A 16,530-nucleotide genomic window follows, 5' to 3' on the forward strand; every position below is an offset into this window, starting at 1 on the left:
AAAAAAAGGGGGGGGGGGTGTGTTGGGGATGTGGGCTCAGTGGTTAGGCACCCCAGGTTCAATCCCTAGTACTAAAAAAATAAAATTTGAATATATCTTACAAAAAATGGCATGTCATATAATTGGCAGTTTCTCTTTATTTTGGTATGTATAAAATTAGGGTATAATTTATAATCTATGGTGTCTGAGATTCAGTGACATGCAATATGTTCTAAAATGGTGAGTCCAACTTCTTGTGGGAAAACAGCTTGTGAAGGCAGGAGCAGAAGCAAGAGGTTGGCTCATAGTACTATAGTGTTCTAAGGAAGCATACACTTCCATGTGAATTAGGGAAAGACAGGATAAAATGAAAGGTAGTCAGATTCAGGACAAATTTGGAGGAAAAAAAACAATAAAGAACCCGTTCACAGACTGAGCATAAAGTTTAAAGAAAAGAAGAATTACGGGTGACTCTTGGGGTTTTTGCCTCAATAACTAGAAAAAATAGAGACACTATTTCTTGAGCTAGACAAGACAAGTGAGAAGCATTTTGAAGAAAAAACTCAAATACTGTTCGTGTCATAAGTTTAAGAGGCTTGTGGCCCTCTCGGAAGGGTAGTGTCAGTCTCTAGCAGGAGAATCTGCTTAATTTGTATGAAAACAGAATGTAGAGTGACGATGCAGATTTTCCTGGAGATTACTTATGTTCCTTTTAGGATGTGGCACAATTACCTTTACTATAGTGGAGTACTGCTGGGAAAATTTTTGACATTGGTCCAGTTTTATCTGATTTCTCTCAATTTCTGCAAACAGATCCTAGGAAGCAAAATAACACATTATCACTATCATTATCATCATTGGATCAGCTAAACATTTACTATGTTCTAAGGCGGTAGTTTTCAAACCTGAATTATATCAGAATCATTAATAGGGTAGTTAAAACACAGATTACTGGGTCTCACCCCCAAAGTTTCAAATTCAGTAAGTCTGGAGTTAGAACCTGTATTTCTAACATATTCCCAGGTGATGCTGATGCTGCTGGTTTAGAGTTCATACTTTGAGAACCACTGTTCTTAGTATTTTATATATATCACTTCATTTAATCTTAACCAGAACTTTATAAAGTAGGTTAAATTAATAATGAACTACATCCATTTTATGGATAAAAAAGTAGAGTACTGGGGCTGGGGATGTGGCTCAAGCAGTAGCGTGCTCGCCTGGCATGCGTGTGGCCCGGGTTCGATCCTCAGCACCACATACAAACAAAAATGTTGTGTCTGCCGAAAACTAAAAAAAATAAATAAATATTAAAATTCTCTCTCTCTCTCTTAAAAAAAAAAAAGAAGAGGAAGAAGAAGAAGAAGAATTAGAGTACTGAGAGGTGACTAATTTTCCTAGGTAACAGGTTGATGAGCCAGGAGTGAAGTCCAGGCAAAGTAACTCTAGACCTTTTCCTTTTAACCATATTGCATAACAAAACACCAAAAAAAAAAAAACAACCAAAAAATACTTTCTTTCTTTTTTTTTTTAGAGAGAGAGAAAGAGAGAGAATTCTCAATATTTATTTTTTAGTTTTCGGCGGACACAACATCTTTGTTTGTATGTGGTGCTGAGGATTGAACCTGGGCCACACGCATGCCAGGCGAGCACGCTACCGCTTGAGCCACATCCCCAGCCCCCCCAAAAATTCTTTAAATGAAATAATTTTCTTCCAATCACAAGTCTCCTAGGGTGTTTTCAAACACCCCTCCCCCAGTTAAATAAAATGTAATATCAAGAAGCAGAATGGAATTATTCAATCTGTCCACCTAATGATTTCAACATACAGCCATAGAAATTTAGGACTGAAGATACCAAACAGGTTCTGGTGGCCTAAAACCAGTACCTTGAGACCATCTGTTTGAACCTCTCTCTAAGAAGAGAGGTATAAGAATGCCTTTCCCTTTGAGGGAGACTTTAATTGCTAGAAAATCATCTTCTGTTATAATGAGCTAACTTTTCACCCTGCAGCTTCCATGCTATGACCACACTCACCGTTTGCTGGCTGAGCTGTTCCGACAGTACTCTGCTATCTTCTGCCTGACCTGGCTTCATCATTTCCTGCTGGGCAGTAGTTTCCTCGATCCATCTGATGAGAGTTCCATGGCAGGCTCTGTAATCTCCTAGAACTTCCTGGATACTTTCTAGTTCAGATTGGCTGGAGGAACAAAGGGAAACTTCTATCACACACCTTAATATAAACGACAATACAGTACATAAGGCAATTCCCTTCTTTGCTCAGGCCGATAGTTGGATGCAACTTCCTTTATGGAAATAAATGATTCAAGGCTGTATGATACCTATGCATGTACCCAGTGACTTAAAGGTGAGTGACTTAAAGAAAACCTATTTTTTCCTACTTGCCCTTGTGATCTGGCATCACAAGATAAACAATGTCAAATTTTTTACCTAGATTGCAAGAAAGTTAATAACTGGACATATATTTATATACCTCAGGACATAGTGCCTGCAACAATACCATGGCTATTAAAAAAAAAGAATACCACAGCTGATTTATGAATCATTATAATTTTCTGGGGCAGAAAGTGGAGAGAAATGAAACTAGTAGTCACTATTCACTTCTGTTAATCTAATCAGCCTTGGGATAGATACTAATTTGAGTAGAGAGAATCAATCCAAACATGCTGGAATTGCTAAACTCCTCTCCCCACATATTCCCCTACTCAGCTGTTATGGTTTAGATGTGGTGTCCCCTGAAAATTCCTATGCAAGACAACACAAGAAGGTTCAGAAAAGAAATGGGTTACAAGAGCCTTAACACAATCAGTGAATTAATCCTGAAAGAGATTAACTAAGTGGTAACTGAAGTGGTAGAGTGTGGCTGGAGGAGGTAGGAATTGGGGTGGGGCTTTGGGTTATATATTTGTATCTGGCAAATGGAGACCTCTCTCTCTGCTTTCTGATCACCATGTGAGCTGGCTCCCTCCGCCACACTCTCCTGCCATGATGTTCAGCCTTGCCTAGAGCCCTGAAGAATGGAGCCAGCATTCTATGGACTGAGACCTCTGAAACCATGAGTCCTCAAATAAACTTTTCCTCCTTTAAAATTGTTCTGGTCAGATTTTTTAGTCACAGCAGCAAAAAACCTGACTAAAACACCAGCTTAGCCTCAGACTGACAGTATTCTGACTTAATTAGTTATCTGATAACAGAAATAAAAACTACTCAATTGGCAACTGTGATGGAAGCAAGAAATTCTGCAAAGCTCCATCCACTATGAAAAATGGCTCATATTTGCATTCAAAGATAACAAAACAAGATCCAGGACCTAAGTTCTGCCCTTCAGAAAAGATCAGTGTATGACCTTTTAAGTTTATACTATAAAAAGTTCTATTTAATGTCTTAAGAAGATATAAAATATGGAGCATAAAAGAGGCACTGCTAATAGCATCATTACTGCTAAGCCAAAAGCAAGCCTCAAGTCTGCCTTGGGGTTGATGGGCCCCATTTTCTGTCACTTACCTTGTTTAGAACTCATGTTTTTAAATTTCTGCCCCTCCCTACCAATTCCTGCCTGTAAAAATGAATGTACAGCTATAACTCTATTTCTGTTTAAGCTCTAGTCCCTGTCCTAATAGAAGAAAAAGGTGGGCTGCCACTCACCGGGTCTCCAACTGAGCAATGACACGGTGCCAACGCTCCTGCAATTGGGAGCCTTTTTCCTGATAGCGCTCCAAATCCAGGTTTCGCTCTGGTGTCAGACGACTCAGCTGCTCTGCCACTCCCTTGGCCTTGGTGATTTCCTCATCCAAGACTGAGAATACCGAATTCTTGTCCTTCACATCATTAAGCCAGTGCTATTAAAATATATGCACAGAAACAGGCTAGATATTTCCTGTTAGAGTCTGTAAACAAGTCAAAATAACACCTGGCATTTTGCCAGGGGAATGTTAGAGTTCATAAACAAGTCTGGATGGTGCCTGGCAAAACGCCAGAGGGAGTGGTTTGAGAAGTAACAAAACTGAGCCATTAAGTGTAGAGATTCCTGATTGGTTGACTGATGTATCTAGTTTATGCTAATTAGATAAGCTGTGTGGAATGTATAAATACTGCTCCTGTCCTGCAATAAACGGCTCCTACTCCTGCTGTATCAACGTACACAAGTTATTCGTCACCCCCCTGATTATTTTGCAGCCAGCCGGACTCTGGCAATTTCCCATGTAAAACAAAAAAAGATTCAGACAAAGTAGGAAACAAGGACACTGTCTACAGTGGACTCAAGAGTAAATGTGTCACTCAGAAACTAGACCCAAGAGGGTTGTGCCAGAAATGCCTACACAGGTCATGGTCTTAGCTTTCCCAGGGAGGCCAGTCACAAGTATACCATATGAAGAAAATGCAAAGAACTTTTGTTTGAAGCCTGTCTTTACTATTTAAAAGCTATGAAAGCAAGATAAGTCATTTAGCCAGTCTATATCTTGGTTTTCTCATCTGTATATAGAGATAAAAATCCTTCCCAGAGTGGCTTGTGAGAACCAAATGAGGTAACAGTTAAGTGCTTTACAAACTTACATCATAACCATTGGTTGTATTCAATTAAATCTTTATCTTATTGGGAGAAAAAGGGAAAAAAATAAGTTGAAAGGCACAGTCTTTCCTCTATTCTTTCTAGCTAGACATATTTTTTAGTCCTTTCTTTTCTGAATACCTTGTAAAATATATTAAATGTGATATTCTGCCTAGTTCAAATACAAACTTAAATCAGTGTCATGCCATCCAAAATTGTATTTTGCTGCTAACACAAAGCAATGGATATATTAAATCAGCCTCCTAAGAAACTAGAGTAACTAACCCGTAATGTAGACCGATGGGACTCCAGAGCTACGAGATCTGCTGGCACTGCTTCTTCTTGACTCAGCTTGATTTCATAACCTTTGACCAAGAGTTCAGCATCCTGTATGCTACGCACTATAACATCAATTGTCTTTAATCTGTGGTAGGAAAAAAAATCACTTTCCTTTACCAGCCCATGAATTTTAAGACCTGGATTATATACCTAAAGGGTTATACACAGGTTCACAAAATATAACTTCACAAATCAATTTCACCATTATTAGAGGTTTTTTTGCAAAAACAAGGAACTATGGTAAAATGCCAGGTTAAGCCAATTCAAAATAAAGTTCTCAGTGACACTGGGACATGGACACATGTGGAAGACTCATGGAGAGAAGACTTGAGGCCAGAAACCCACTTGACATCAAAGTGTCTAAGATCTGTCACTCCTCAAAGTAACAGGTAGGAATAGAATATTAGGGGAAAAACTTCCACACAATATCTCGTTTAGCTAAAAGGGTTTTTAAAAAATTGTTTAGTCTTGGGCTTGGGAAGTGGCTCAAGCGGTAACGTGCTCTACTGGCATTCGCGGGGTGCTGGGTTCGATCCTCAGTACCACATAAAAATAAAGATGTTGTGTCCACCGAAAACTGAAAAATAAATATTAAAAATTTCTCTCTCTCTCTCTCTCTCTCTCTCTCTCTTCTCTATCTTAAAAAAAAAAAATTGTTTAGTCTTTCTCCCCCTCCCCCCTCCTCTGTCTTTGTGTGTGTGTGTGTGTGTGTGTGTGTGTGTGTGTGGTGTTGGGGATTGAACCCAGGGCCTTGTGCATGTAAGACAAGCACTCTACCAACTGAGCTACAACCCCAGCCCTCTCCTCTTAAAGTTTGTGTTACTTTCAGAAGTATTTAACCCAAGAGAAATGAGGTACAGAACAGTCCTAACACCACAAATTAACTCCTAATCCATATCACTGGCATTTGTTTAATGCAGTCCAAGGGACTCTCCTCTGTCTTACTAGGAATTAAAGCCAAGACGTCTCATCACAGATTCATACTCTTTAAGATCTGCAGTCTTTCTAGGTTATTCATGAAACACTCTAGGCCCTCTTCCTTTTTATCCCAGTGGAAACCATTGCCCTTTTGATAAACCATAACCTCAGTTCACTTACTTATTCAAATAGACAGTGGAGAGACTATGGACATGGTCCATCTTCTCAACAAGCAAATTCAGTTCAGAACGCAAAGTAGGGACACTTGAACTAGATGGAGACTGATGGAGAAAGCTGTTGCATTTCATAGAAACAGCATCCAAGTCAGATCTAAGTTGCTGCAAATCCTCTTGGGTGTGCTGTAAGGAACAAGACACACAACAAAGATGGAGACAGAAATGAACAAAGAAGTTAGAAAGAAGTCCTTATTTTAATAGCAAAAATTAGAACTTGCCAAAATGCCCATAAATAGAATGGTTGAATAAACTATGAAACAGTTGTTTTTATATTCTTATAAAAAAAATAAGGAAGGATGGGGCAGGCAGAGAGTTCCTAAAATGAGACAGATAAAAATCACTGAAGAGGGAGAAGAGGCAAGAACATGTACAAGGAATTTCTGAACATAGTATCTGGACTGTAGATATATCTTCAGGCTTGATGGAAAAAGAACTATAAATAAATGCTGAACTCTAGTTTAACAGGTTTGTTTATGCAGTAGTATGAGTTAGCAATCCTGAAACTATTATATGCAAATGAGAGAACTGAACAATAAGTAAGTACATTTTGGGTAATACGAAGCAGGTTTTCAGTCTTGAAGAAGGGAGTTACACATTTGGAAAGAGATTAAAATAGGTCTTGTGCTAATGGTGTAGAATTGGATAAAGAGAGATACATACAAATCCATGTTTGTGCATGTGTGTGTATAATGTATGTATGGCACTGATCAATAAACATATTGATTTATATGTGCTTTCTTACATATATGGGCATAAACATATATAACATATTTCCACATTCAAATGCACATATGTATTGGTAATACATCTGAACAGATGTATAAGCAATGACACACTATGAGTACATTTAGCAAACCACTCTTTTTTCTAAAGACCATTGTCCATCCAAAAGCAGCAGAACTCCTTGGAGAAATAGTTGATTCCTGGGTTGGGTGTGGCAAAGTCAAGAACCAGAAATATTTTGTTTGTTCAAAAAGAAAATGCTCAAGGGCTGGGGTTGTGGCTCAATGGCAGAGTGCTTGCCTAGCCTATGTGAGGCACTGGATTCGATTCTCAATACTACATATCAATAAATAAAATAAAGGTCCATTGACAACTAAAAAAAAAATTTTTTTTAAAAAGAAAGAAAAAGGGGGGATAGTAGAGGATAGGAAAGGCAGCAGAATACAACAGACACTAGTATGGCAATATGTAAATCAATGGATGTGTAACTGATGTGATTCTGCAATCTGTATACAGGGTAAAAATGGGAGTTCATAACCCACTTGAATCAAAGTGTGAAATATGATATATCAAGAACTATGTAATATTTTGAACAACCAACAATAAAAATTAAAAAAAAATAATTAATAAAAAAAAAAAAGAAAATGCTCAAAGAATGAAGGGGGCATGATAAAAAGCCATCGGAGTCAGCTTTAAGGGGTTCCCATTGACTAAATTTGTTAAAATTTGAGCATCAAAAGAAATGTAAATAGGCTGGGTATGGAGGTACATGCTTATAAGTTCCCCAGCTGGAGAAAAATCCTAGCAACTCAGAGGCTAAGGCAGAAGAATCATAAGTTTGAGCAGCTTCCAGTAACTTAGCAAGGCCCTGTCTCAAATGAAAAATAAGAAGGATTGGGGATACAGCTCAGTATTAAAATCCCCCTAGGTTCAATCCCCAGTATAGAAAAAAGGAAAAAGAAAAAAGTGATAGAAACAAATTACAGACTACTTAGTAAGAATCCGTGAGTACTGACTGACATTAATAAGTAACGAAAAAAGGAGGTAGGAGGGAAGAAGGAGAAAGTTCTTTCCTTTCAACATAATGGAAAGTTCTTAAAGGAGTGACAGAATTAGAAAATCAGCTTTTGGCAAGTTCTTGTGATACTAAGAACTGATTCAGTCAAGACTCACCAATTGATGCTACAACTAGTTGATCAAGGTTTGATGAAAAACAGAATATGTACACCACTTCAAAGTATCCACCCCATATACCCCCATAAGTATCCCCATAAGTTACTTAGTAATTACCAAGGGGAAAATACTAACAAGAGATCAAAGGTAACGGCAATGGTAATGGGAAGAATTTACATCACAGGCCTCATGATATAATACACTTACTCGCCATGAACATAGTATCACTTCTGTGGTATTCCTGCAAAAAAAATGTATAACCTAAGCCTAATCATAAGGAGGACTCAGATAAACACAATGGAAAGACAAATAGTCTATACATTTATTCTGCAGAATAAAAGGTTTGCACTCTTCAAGAATTTCCAGGTCATGGAAAGGTGATGAAAACCTGTTTCAAGCTAAAGAAATCTAAAGAGACTGAGCAACTAAATCCAAGTGTGATTCTGGACAAAATCTTGGGCAAAATATTCTTTTTGAAGGGAGAAGAAAACATGGGTTTTATTGGGTCACCTGAAATTTTATTGAGGTCTGAACTTGTAAAACAGTATTATATTAATGTCCATATCGTAATTTAATTTGCATGGTTATATAAGTGACTGCCCTTGTGTTTTGGAAATGCACACTCAAGTATCAAGGATAAAGAAGCACCGTGTCCAGAATTTAATTTCAAGATAAAAAAAGAAGAAAAGAACATTATTATGTATACATGCATAGAAGAAAATGGTAAAAATGAAGAAAAATGTTAACAGCTGGGGAATTTAGTTGAAGGCTGTATGAGAATAAAACTTTTCTGTATATCTGAAATCCAAAATGAAAAGCTTTTAAAAAAAAACCCAGGTCTATTAGAAATAGAGCTGAATATTGATCTTTATTTCTTAGCATTTTTCAGAAACAAATAGATTTGGGATGACTCCACGGGAAAGTAAAAAGCTTCCACATGAGGATTATAAGCTTATATGATATGTCTCATATAGACACATTACATCTTTCTCAGCAGTAAAAAAAATCATATGGTTCTCTTATCCTCCTCTTCAAGGTTAGGAATAACTGAGAAAGGTAAGAAAAATCACTCCTTATTAGCCATTTCCTGCCATTCCCTTTAAGCTTCAAATTCATAGTTTTCACAGAGCTCTCTCATACCATTCCAAATAGAAATGTTCTAGTAATACTCTAAATTCCTGTAGCAACGTTAGCTGGAAAATTGAGAAATGCACTAGTTAATAACTTAGGACATCTCTTTCTTTGAAGTCAGTAATTGTAACTCCATCCTTTTCTTCTTCTTTAGACTTACTTTTGTTTGCATGCTCAGAGGACTTAAAACAATTAATATTTGCTAATTTTATTTCAAGAATTCTATCCTACATTCTTATAGCATTTTACTTTCCTAGCTCATTATATGCACTTACTACTTAACTTTCAAAAAAGCTGTTAAGCATACATTATTTTCATTTTATAAAAAGGAAGGATTCAAGTTAACTTTCTCAAAATCACTCAAGAGAGGGTGCATCAGAGACCACACTAGAATCTGAATTCTTTCCTTATATTTACTGACTCCTATGATTGACGGTAACCATGACATAGAAAGAAACATAGGCACACATGGGATAGAAGAGAGAGCAGCATCTCTACTAAGCAATTTAAAAATGTTATATAGCCCACATGTAATACTTAGAACAATTTACCAGCCCATTTGTCTTCTCAAGTCTATATGAAACTAATCAAGTCAGCAATACAGTTGAGGCCAAAACCATGCTTCTCCATAGGAAAAACGCTGTAGGGAAGAATTCCTGAGTAGAACTGTCATGAATCTATGGACTTATTAGGATCTATACTCTTGCCACCCAATTCATTATGAAAGCATTTACTTTGCCCCAATACTGACCTTTCTCCCCAGGCTTACCTCTTGCTCTGCAATCCTTAATGCAATGTCCTGCCGGGCATCTCTGTCAGTCCTAGAGCTGGCTGGAGACTGAATTCGTTTGACCAACCTCTGTTCACACTCCTCCAAGCGTAGCCGGATATTCTTCAGCTCTGAGATGTATATCTTGGCCGCAGTCTCCTCTTTGTCCTCTGTGAATGCACAAGCATAGAAGACCACTGAGTCCCCCATGAGAGATCAACAAACCTGAGAACACCACTGGCTCTGGCAGATCAGACATCCATTATTAATTCATTTTTGACAGTACTGGGGATTGAACCCAGGGCCTCACACATGCTAGGTAAATGCTCTACCACGGAGTTACACCCTCACAACTCTTTCCTAATTCTGTTTTGGGGCAGGTTCTTGCTACATTGCCCAGGCAAGGCTTGAACTTGCAATCCTTCTTCCTCAGCCTCCCAAGTAGCTGGGATTGCAGGAATGCACCAGCATGCTCCCCTAAAGCAAAATCCTATTTAGGGAATTTTCAGCCTGATCCTAAAGTCCATGCATTATATTCTGATCTTTAAGAATCCAAATATGTTATATTCAGAAGGAAATGTGAGAAGTTGGTTAGCAAAAACAACCAAAATATCAGCTTTCACAATTTGATTTTGAAAATTCATCTCTATAAGGTGTTCTCAATCTAATTTATACAAAGGGACCAGCAGCATCCTTCAGGGCTCTCATACCACCATTCTTCCCTCTTCCTAGCACACACACCATTCTCCATGGACTTCATCAGGTGCTGAAAATGGGTTTTACAAGCTTCTACTTCCTCTTCCAACCGTAAGCGATCAGCCACTGAGAAGAGTGCAGAGTCACGACTGTCCTGCAGAAAATCTTCATAGTGAGCCTGGAGGTTCTTCATAGTCTGGTGGCACTCTCCTGGTGCTAAGGACCGAAGCTAGAGAGAAGCAGCCAAAAGAACTTTCAACAGAGTGAGCACATAATACTTTCTCTCTTCCCCCTTTTTATTAAAGTCTAACATGTATACAAAACAGAGCACAAATCATAAACAGTTTGATTTACACAAACTGAATTCATCCATGTAACCAGCATTTAGATGAAGAAACAGAATATTACTAGTACCCCAGAAGCACCCCTTGTGCCCCACTGGACATATATAATAATTGTCTTGTCAGTTTACCACTTCATTTCATCAGGAAATCCCCAACCATTCAAACTGCTAATTCTAGTTCCTAAGACCCTAGGGTCACTAACATGAAATAGTATCTCTGATTCCACTTTACTCCATTTGGCTGGGGAGAAGTCTCCATTAATGAAAAAAACTCCTTTTGGAAAAAGGAATAGGATGTGGCCTGAGGCAACATTCACAATCACCTTTTCTAGGTTCCAGGTCTGTATAAGATCAAGGTCCTTCCGCAGATAGTTCCAGGAGATAAGGCTTTTGGTGTTCACATGTAGCTGGTGCCAAAGGGCCATCACCTTCTGATAAGATTGTTCCACCCTAGAAACAACACAGAACCTGATTGTAGCTTCTGAAAAACTTGAGCTCTGCATTAGAGACCTCCTAAAGAAAAATGTGATTGGTTTAGAAGAGCTAAGTTTATAAATTGGGCAAAGAAAGGCCAGAAGTACTGACAATATAGGAATCTTTTATTTTATTTTTTCCCTCAATACTGGCAAAGAACCCAGCACCATGCACATGCTAGGAAAGTTCCCAACCACTGAGCTATAGCCCCAACCCTTTTTTAAAAGCTTTTAAGTGCTCAGATTGGCCTTGAACTTCCTATTACAGCCTTCCAAGCAGTCTGGGATTATAGGTGTGCACTACCAGGTATGGAACAGGAATCTTTAGAATTATATTGGGATCTTCCATATGGATTTTTTACAGTACTATTTAGCAGTCTCACAAATGTTATCTGAATGTAACACGATTACAAGAAGCTAAAGGGAAGAAATAAACAGGGAGAACAATAATAGAGAAAAGTATAGACCAAATGACCCATTTGGAATTGTTGAAAAATGATGACATCAATGCTTAAAAAACTGATTTGTGGGCTGGGGATGTGGCTCAAGCGGTAGCGTGCTCGCCTGGCATGCGTGCGGCCTGGGTTCGATCCTCAGCACCACATACAAACGAAGATGTTGTGTCCGCCAAAAACTAAAAAAAATAAATAAATATTAAAAAAAAAAGATTACAACAATTCAAATTAAAAATTTAGTTTAAAAAAAAAAAAAAACTGATTTGTTATGTTCTACATATTTACAGAAGTGCTAAAATATTTTAAAAATAATAGCAGCTTTAGAAGTTCATATAAAAGGAAACTGCAGAATGTGGGGCTTGAGGGTCTTTTAAAAAAAATTTTTTTTAGTTGTTGATAGACCTTTATTTTATTTACTTATATGTGGTGCTGAAAAAAATCAAACCCAGTGCCTTACACATGATAAGCAATTGTGCTACTGCTGAGCCCCAGCCCCAGCCCCAAGGTTTTTTTGTTTTTTGTTTTTGTTTTTTTAGGCATTCAATCTTAATTTCTAGAAGGCTTGCAAACAGATATAGACACACTTACACACAGTTACCCTGAATTTCATTAACCTGAGAAGAAAATGTAAGACAAATAATAGGATGGAAAACAAGAAGCTAACATATCAGTTAAATGTGAGAAATAAGAGACATAAAATCCATTTTTCTATCTTCCCTTTCTGCAAAAATCCCACTGAAATTTCAGTCAAATTCAGGAAATCTTCAAAGAAGAATAAAAATACAAGGAAAAAAAGTTGAAAACAGGAGAACGTTAGAAAATCAGCTCAAAAGGTCCAATACTGATAAATGGGAGTTATTTTTGTTTTGTTTTGGTACCAGGGACTGAACACAGAGGTGCTTAACCACTGAGCCATATCCCTAACCCTTTTTTTGTATTTTATTTAGGACAGGGTCTCACTGAGTTGCTTAGGGCCTCACTAAGTTGCTGAGGCTGGCTTTGAACCCACTATCTTGTCACAGCCTCCCGAGTCACTAGGATGACAGGCATGTGCCACTGTGCCCAGCCAAATGGGAATTCTTGAATAGAGAAAATAAAAACAACAGAGAATGAAATAATTAAAGAAATAGAGAAAAACTTCCAAGATCTGAACGAAAAATTTCTCGTTTATGTTCATTATGTTCATTAGAATGTGAAGAGGCTAACCCACAGATTAGAAACAAACTTTTTCTTTTCTTCTCTTTTTTCAGTTTTTATTTTATTTTGACTTAGGGTCTGACTAAATTGCCCAGGCTGGGCTCAAACTCAAGATCTTCTTGCCTTTGAGTAGCCGGGATTATAAATACAGGCCAGCACATTCAGCTTTTCACAGATTAGAAACAAAGAGTCTAAAGTTTTCCCAGAAAATAAAGATTTCATTTGAAACATAGAGATATCAAACTATCCTGCATCATAATGATGATAGAGTATATTATCATATGCGTTTGTCAAAACTAGTAATTCTGCTGCTCACTACAAAAAATGAACTTTACTATTATGTAAACCTTAAAAAAGGGTGGGGGTTATAAAAAATGAAAATGGCTCTGTACATCTCAGAATCCCTGGAGCATAACGAACAAATAAACAACAACAACAAAAACCAGTAAGGCAATGTCTTCAAAGTTCAGAGTGAAAATAATTTCCAAAACAATTATATATATATGACCAATAACTATTAAGGGAGAAGAAAGGCAATTTCAGATATGAGAGGACTCAAAAATTTACCTCCCATGCAATCTTTTTCAGTTAGCTTCTAGAAAATGTACTTCACTAAAATAGGCAGTGAACCAGTACATTAAGACCTGGAATCTAGGAATCAGTGGTCTAACATAGAAAGGTGAAGTGAATCCTCAAGTGAAGGTGAAGTGAAATGCTAGAGGCAATTCTGAATCAGGCCTATAGAACATGTGCAGACTGTTTCTAAGATAAAAATGCGGGCTGGGGTTGTGGCTCAGCAGCAGAGCATTCGCCTATCAAGTGCGAAGCACTGGGATGGATCCTTAGTATCACATAAAAAATAAATGAATAAAATAAAGGTTAAAAAAATTAAATTAAATTGGGCTGGGGATGTGGCTCAAGCAGTAGTGCGCTCGCCTGACATGCGTGCGGCCCAGGTTCGATCCTCAGCACCACATACAAACAAAGATGTTGTGTCCGCCGTAAAACTAAAAAATAAATATTAAAAAATTCTCTCTCTCTCTCTCTCTCTCTCTCTCTCTCTCTCTAAAAAAATAAATTAAATTAAAAAAAGAGAAAAATGAAAATGCCTGTGGTGTTTGGCCATATTAAAGGCCTTTTGCAATAAAAGGGAAGGCTTTGAAGATAACCATAATATATAAATGGACAAGTAAACAAACTAAAAAAATTTATTACCTTACTCAAGAAAACATAAACAATTTATTCACACATATATATATATATATACACTTACCTAGTCATTCATTCTTTCATTCAACAACCATTTACTGAGTACCTACTTTGTGCCAGAAATGATTCTCTAGATGTTAAAGATACAGAGGTAAATAAAACAAAAACTTCTAATAAGAGAGAGGCAATAACACATACATAATCTCCTAGGCAGTATTAACTGTTCTGAAGAACATTAAAGATGAATAAAAGACAAAATGAAAATGGGGACAGCAGTGACAAGGGCAATAAGATTAACCAAATGAAATAAGAGAGGGAATCATATAAACATGTGGAGGAAGGAAGAAGTGCAAAGGTCCTGAGGCAAGACTATGTTTTCTGTGTTTGAGAAACAGAGCTCAGCAGAATGACCACAGCTGAGTACAAGCAAGGCTCAAGACAGGGGATAAGTTCAGAGAGGTGAGGCAGGACTGCTTCACAAAAGCACCCTAGAGAACTCTATAGCTCCTAATTACATCTGGAAGACAAGGAAAGGGGAAGTATATATGCATGTGAGTATAGAGAAAGCTAAATGTTAATTTTCTAGAGTAAGAAGTTAATAGAAATTTCCAAAGTTGAAAAAAATCAGGAAATAGCAGGGAAAAATAATCACATTATTCAGAAATTTGGAGTTAAAACAGAAAAATCTGCCAAAAGAATTTAAAATAGTTGACTCTGCAAAGTGCAATTCTGGAAGCGGGGGTTATCACTAGTTTTTGTTGTTGTTGTTTGCTTAAGAGATGGGGGTCTTGCTATGCTGCCCAAACCAGAATCAAACTCTTCATTTCGAGTGATCCCCCCCACTTCAGCCCCCAAGTAGCTGGAACTACAGGGGTACCCAGTAGTTTTTATTATAATAAGCTATATAGTATAATCCAACTTTCTAAACTATATACATATATTACTTTCATAGAACATAAATTTGCTGTCATTGAGAAAATCAGTTCTCTGAGATTAAGCTGTTTATAACCAAGAATTCTTTTAAAAGGAAATATCACTGAATATAATTCAACTGAGCAAAAGGATTTATTGAAGATCTACTGTGGCTGCAATGTGAGACTTGATATTCCTAAAAGGAGGTCTTTACTAGAAGAACCTTTACAATTTGGTTGCTCTGTTCAAGATCACAAACATGAGTTCATCCTTACATCAGTTCAGCTAGGTCAAAGAGCTGAGGTGGTGGCACTGAGTAGCAGCTGAGCACAGTTACCTGCTGGCCATCTCAATGGCATCCTTATTGGGTGGGGGTATGAGGAAGCAGACTGAGGGCACCATCGCCTCATTCCCCGTGGGGCTGATCACCTTCCATTTGGTCCGCTGAGAATTATCTTCAAGCACACACTCATCATTCTTACAAATAGTGATCTGAGAGACAAAGTCACAAGTTATTGCTAGTGGAGAAACCAATGGCCCATTATTACCTGCTATCTGATTCCAAGGCTATGAAATCCTTAAGAAGAAAAATCTGCTTAAAAACTGCTTTCACTTAGGGGTCCTGATTATATAAATCCACAACTCAACAAATAAATCAAGGAAACAAATATTTATCAAATGTCTATTATATGTCAAGTAATAGAGTATGATGGTTATAAGGAGTCTATAAGACTCTCAAGAGTAATCTCTGTACTAAACACCATTCAAGTAGAAATTAATTGAACATGAATAATCACAACTTGCTTTGAGATACTTTCTTCTCTTCCTTTCCTATCATTCTACTCTGACTCCTGAAAATATTTTAGCATTGTGGAATTATCAAGTCTATCTCTTGAGAGAAAAGTAATCAACATTATTATCCCTTTTTTAGAGACAGAAATGCTGTGACACTGAAAAATGCAGTCCTACTCTTTTATTCATTCTTTCTTTTGTATAACTACGAGTGCCTGCTGAGATAAAGTAACACAATGGTAAGCAAACAAACATGCTTTGTATTCCACACACTCTGGTATAGTAGAAAGTAACAATATTATGTGATAAATACAGTTTACGCAGGAACAGTACAGAGGACATGGCCCAGTCTTGACTAGAGAGGTAATGTACAAAATAAGGATGCTGATATGACAACCAAAGTGAAAGAAACTCAGTAGCAGCAGGGACAGAAAGATGTGTACTTAGGAGATATTTACAACTTAATATTGATTTGGTTGTCCCACTATCTGTGGGAATAACTCCCAGGTATCATAAAGTCCCACTTCTGTCAATTCTCTGGCAACTAGATCGATGATGGTACCAATCACCAAGGGTCGTAACAGATTAAGATTGTGGAGGTGAGGTCTATTTTTTGGG

The 16,530-nt window shown here is 37.5% G+C and overlaps 1 protein-coding gene across 31 annotated transcripts in view; it reads right to left on the reverse strand.

Moving 5' to 3' along the window:
• Positions 1-16,530, reverse strand: part of Macf1 (microtubule actin crosslinking factor 1) — a 334,558-nt gene that overhangs the window by 144,374 nt on the left and 173,654 nt on the right. For all 31 annotated transcript variants that reach the window (XM_048815714.1, XM_048815707.1, XM_048815706.1 and 28 more), the window contains 9 exons: positions 15,458-15,612; positions 11,198-11,324; positions 10,577-10,760; positions 9,836-10,005; positions 5,984-6,162; positions 4,832-4,970; positions 3,643-3,836; positions 2,014-2,176; positions 712-795 (listed from right to left, as the gene is read on the reverse strand). In XM_048815714.1, the coding sequence (XP_048671671.1) occupies positions 712-795; positions 2,014-2,176; positions 3,643-3,836; positions 4,832-4,970; positions 5,984-6,162; positions 9,836-10,005; positions 10,577-10,760; positions 11,198-11,324; positions 15,458-15,612 (1,395 nt within the window). The remainder of the gene's footprint in view (positions 1-711; positions 796-2,013; positions 2,177-3,642; positions 3,837-4,831; positions 4,971-5,983; positions 6,163-9,835; positions 10,006-10,576; positions 10,761-11,197; positions 11,325-15,457; positions 15,613-16,530) is intronic.

Source organism: Marmota marmota, unplaced genomic scaffold (assembly GCF_001458135.2).
Source record: "Marmota marmota marmota unplaced genomic scaffold, marMar, whole genome shotgun sequence".
Lineage (NCBI taxonomy): Eukaryota > Metazoa > Chordata > Mammalia > Rodentia > Sciuridae > Marmota > Marmota marmota.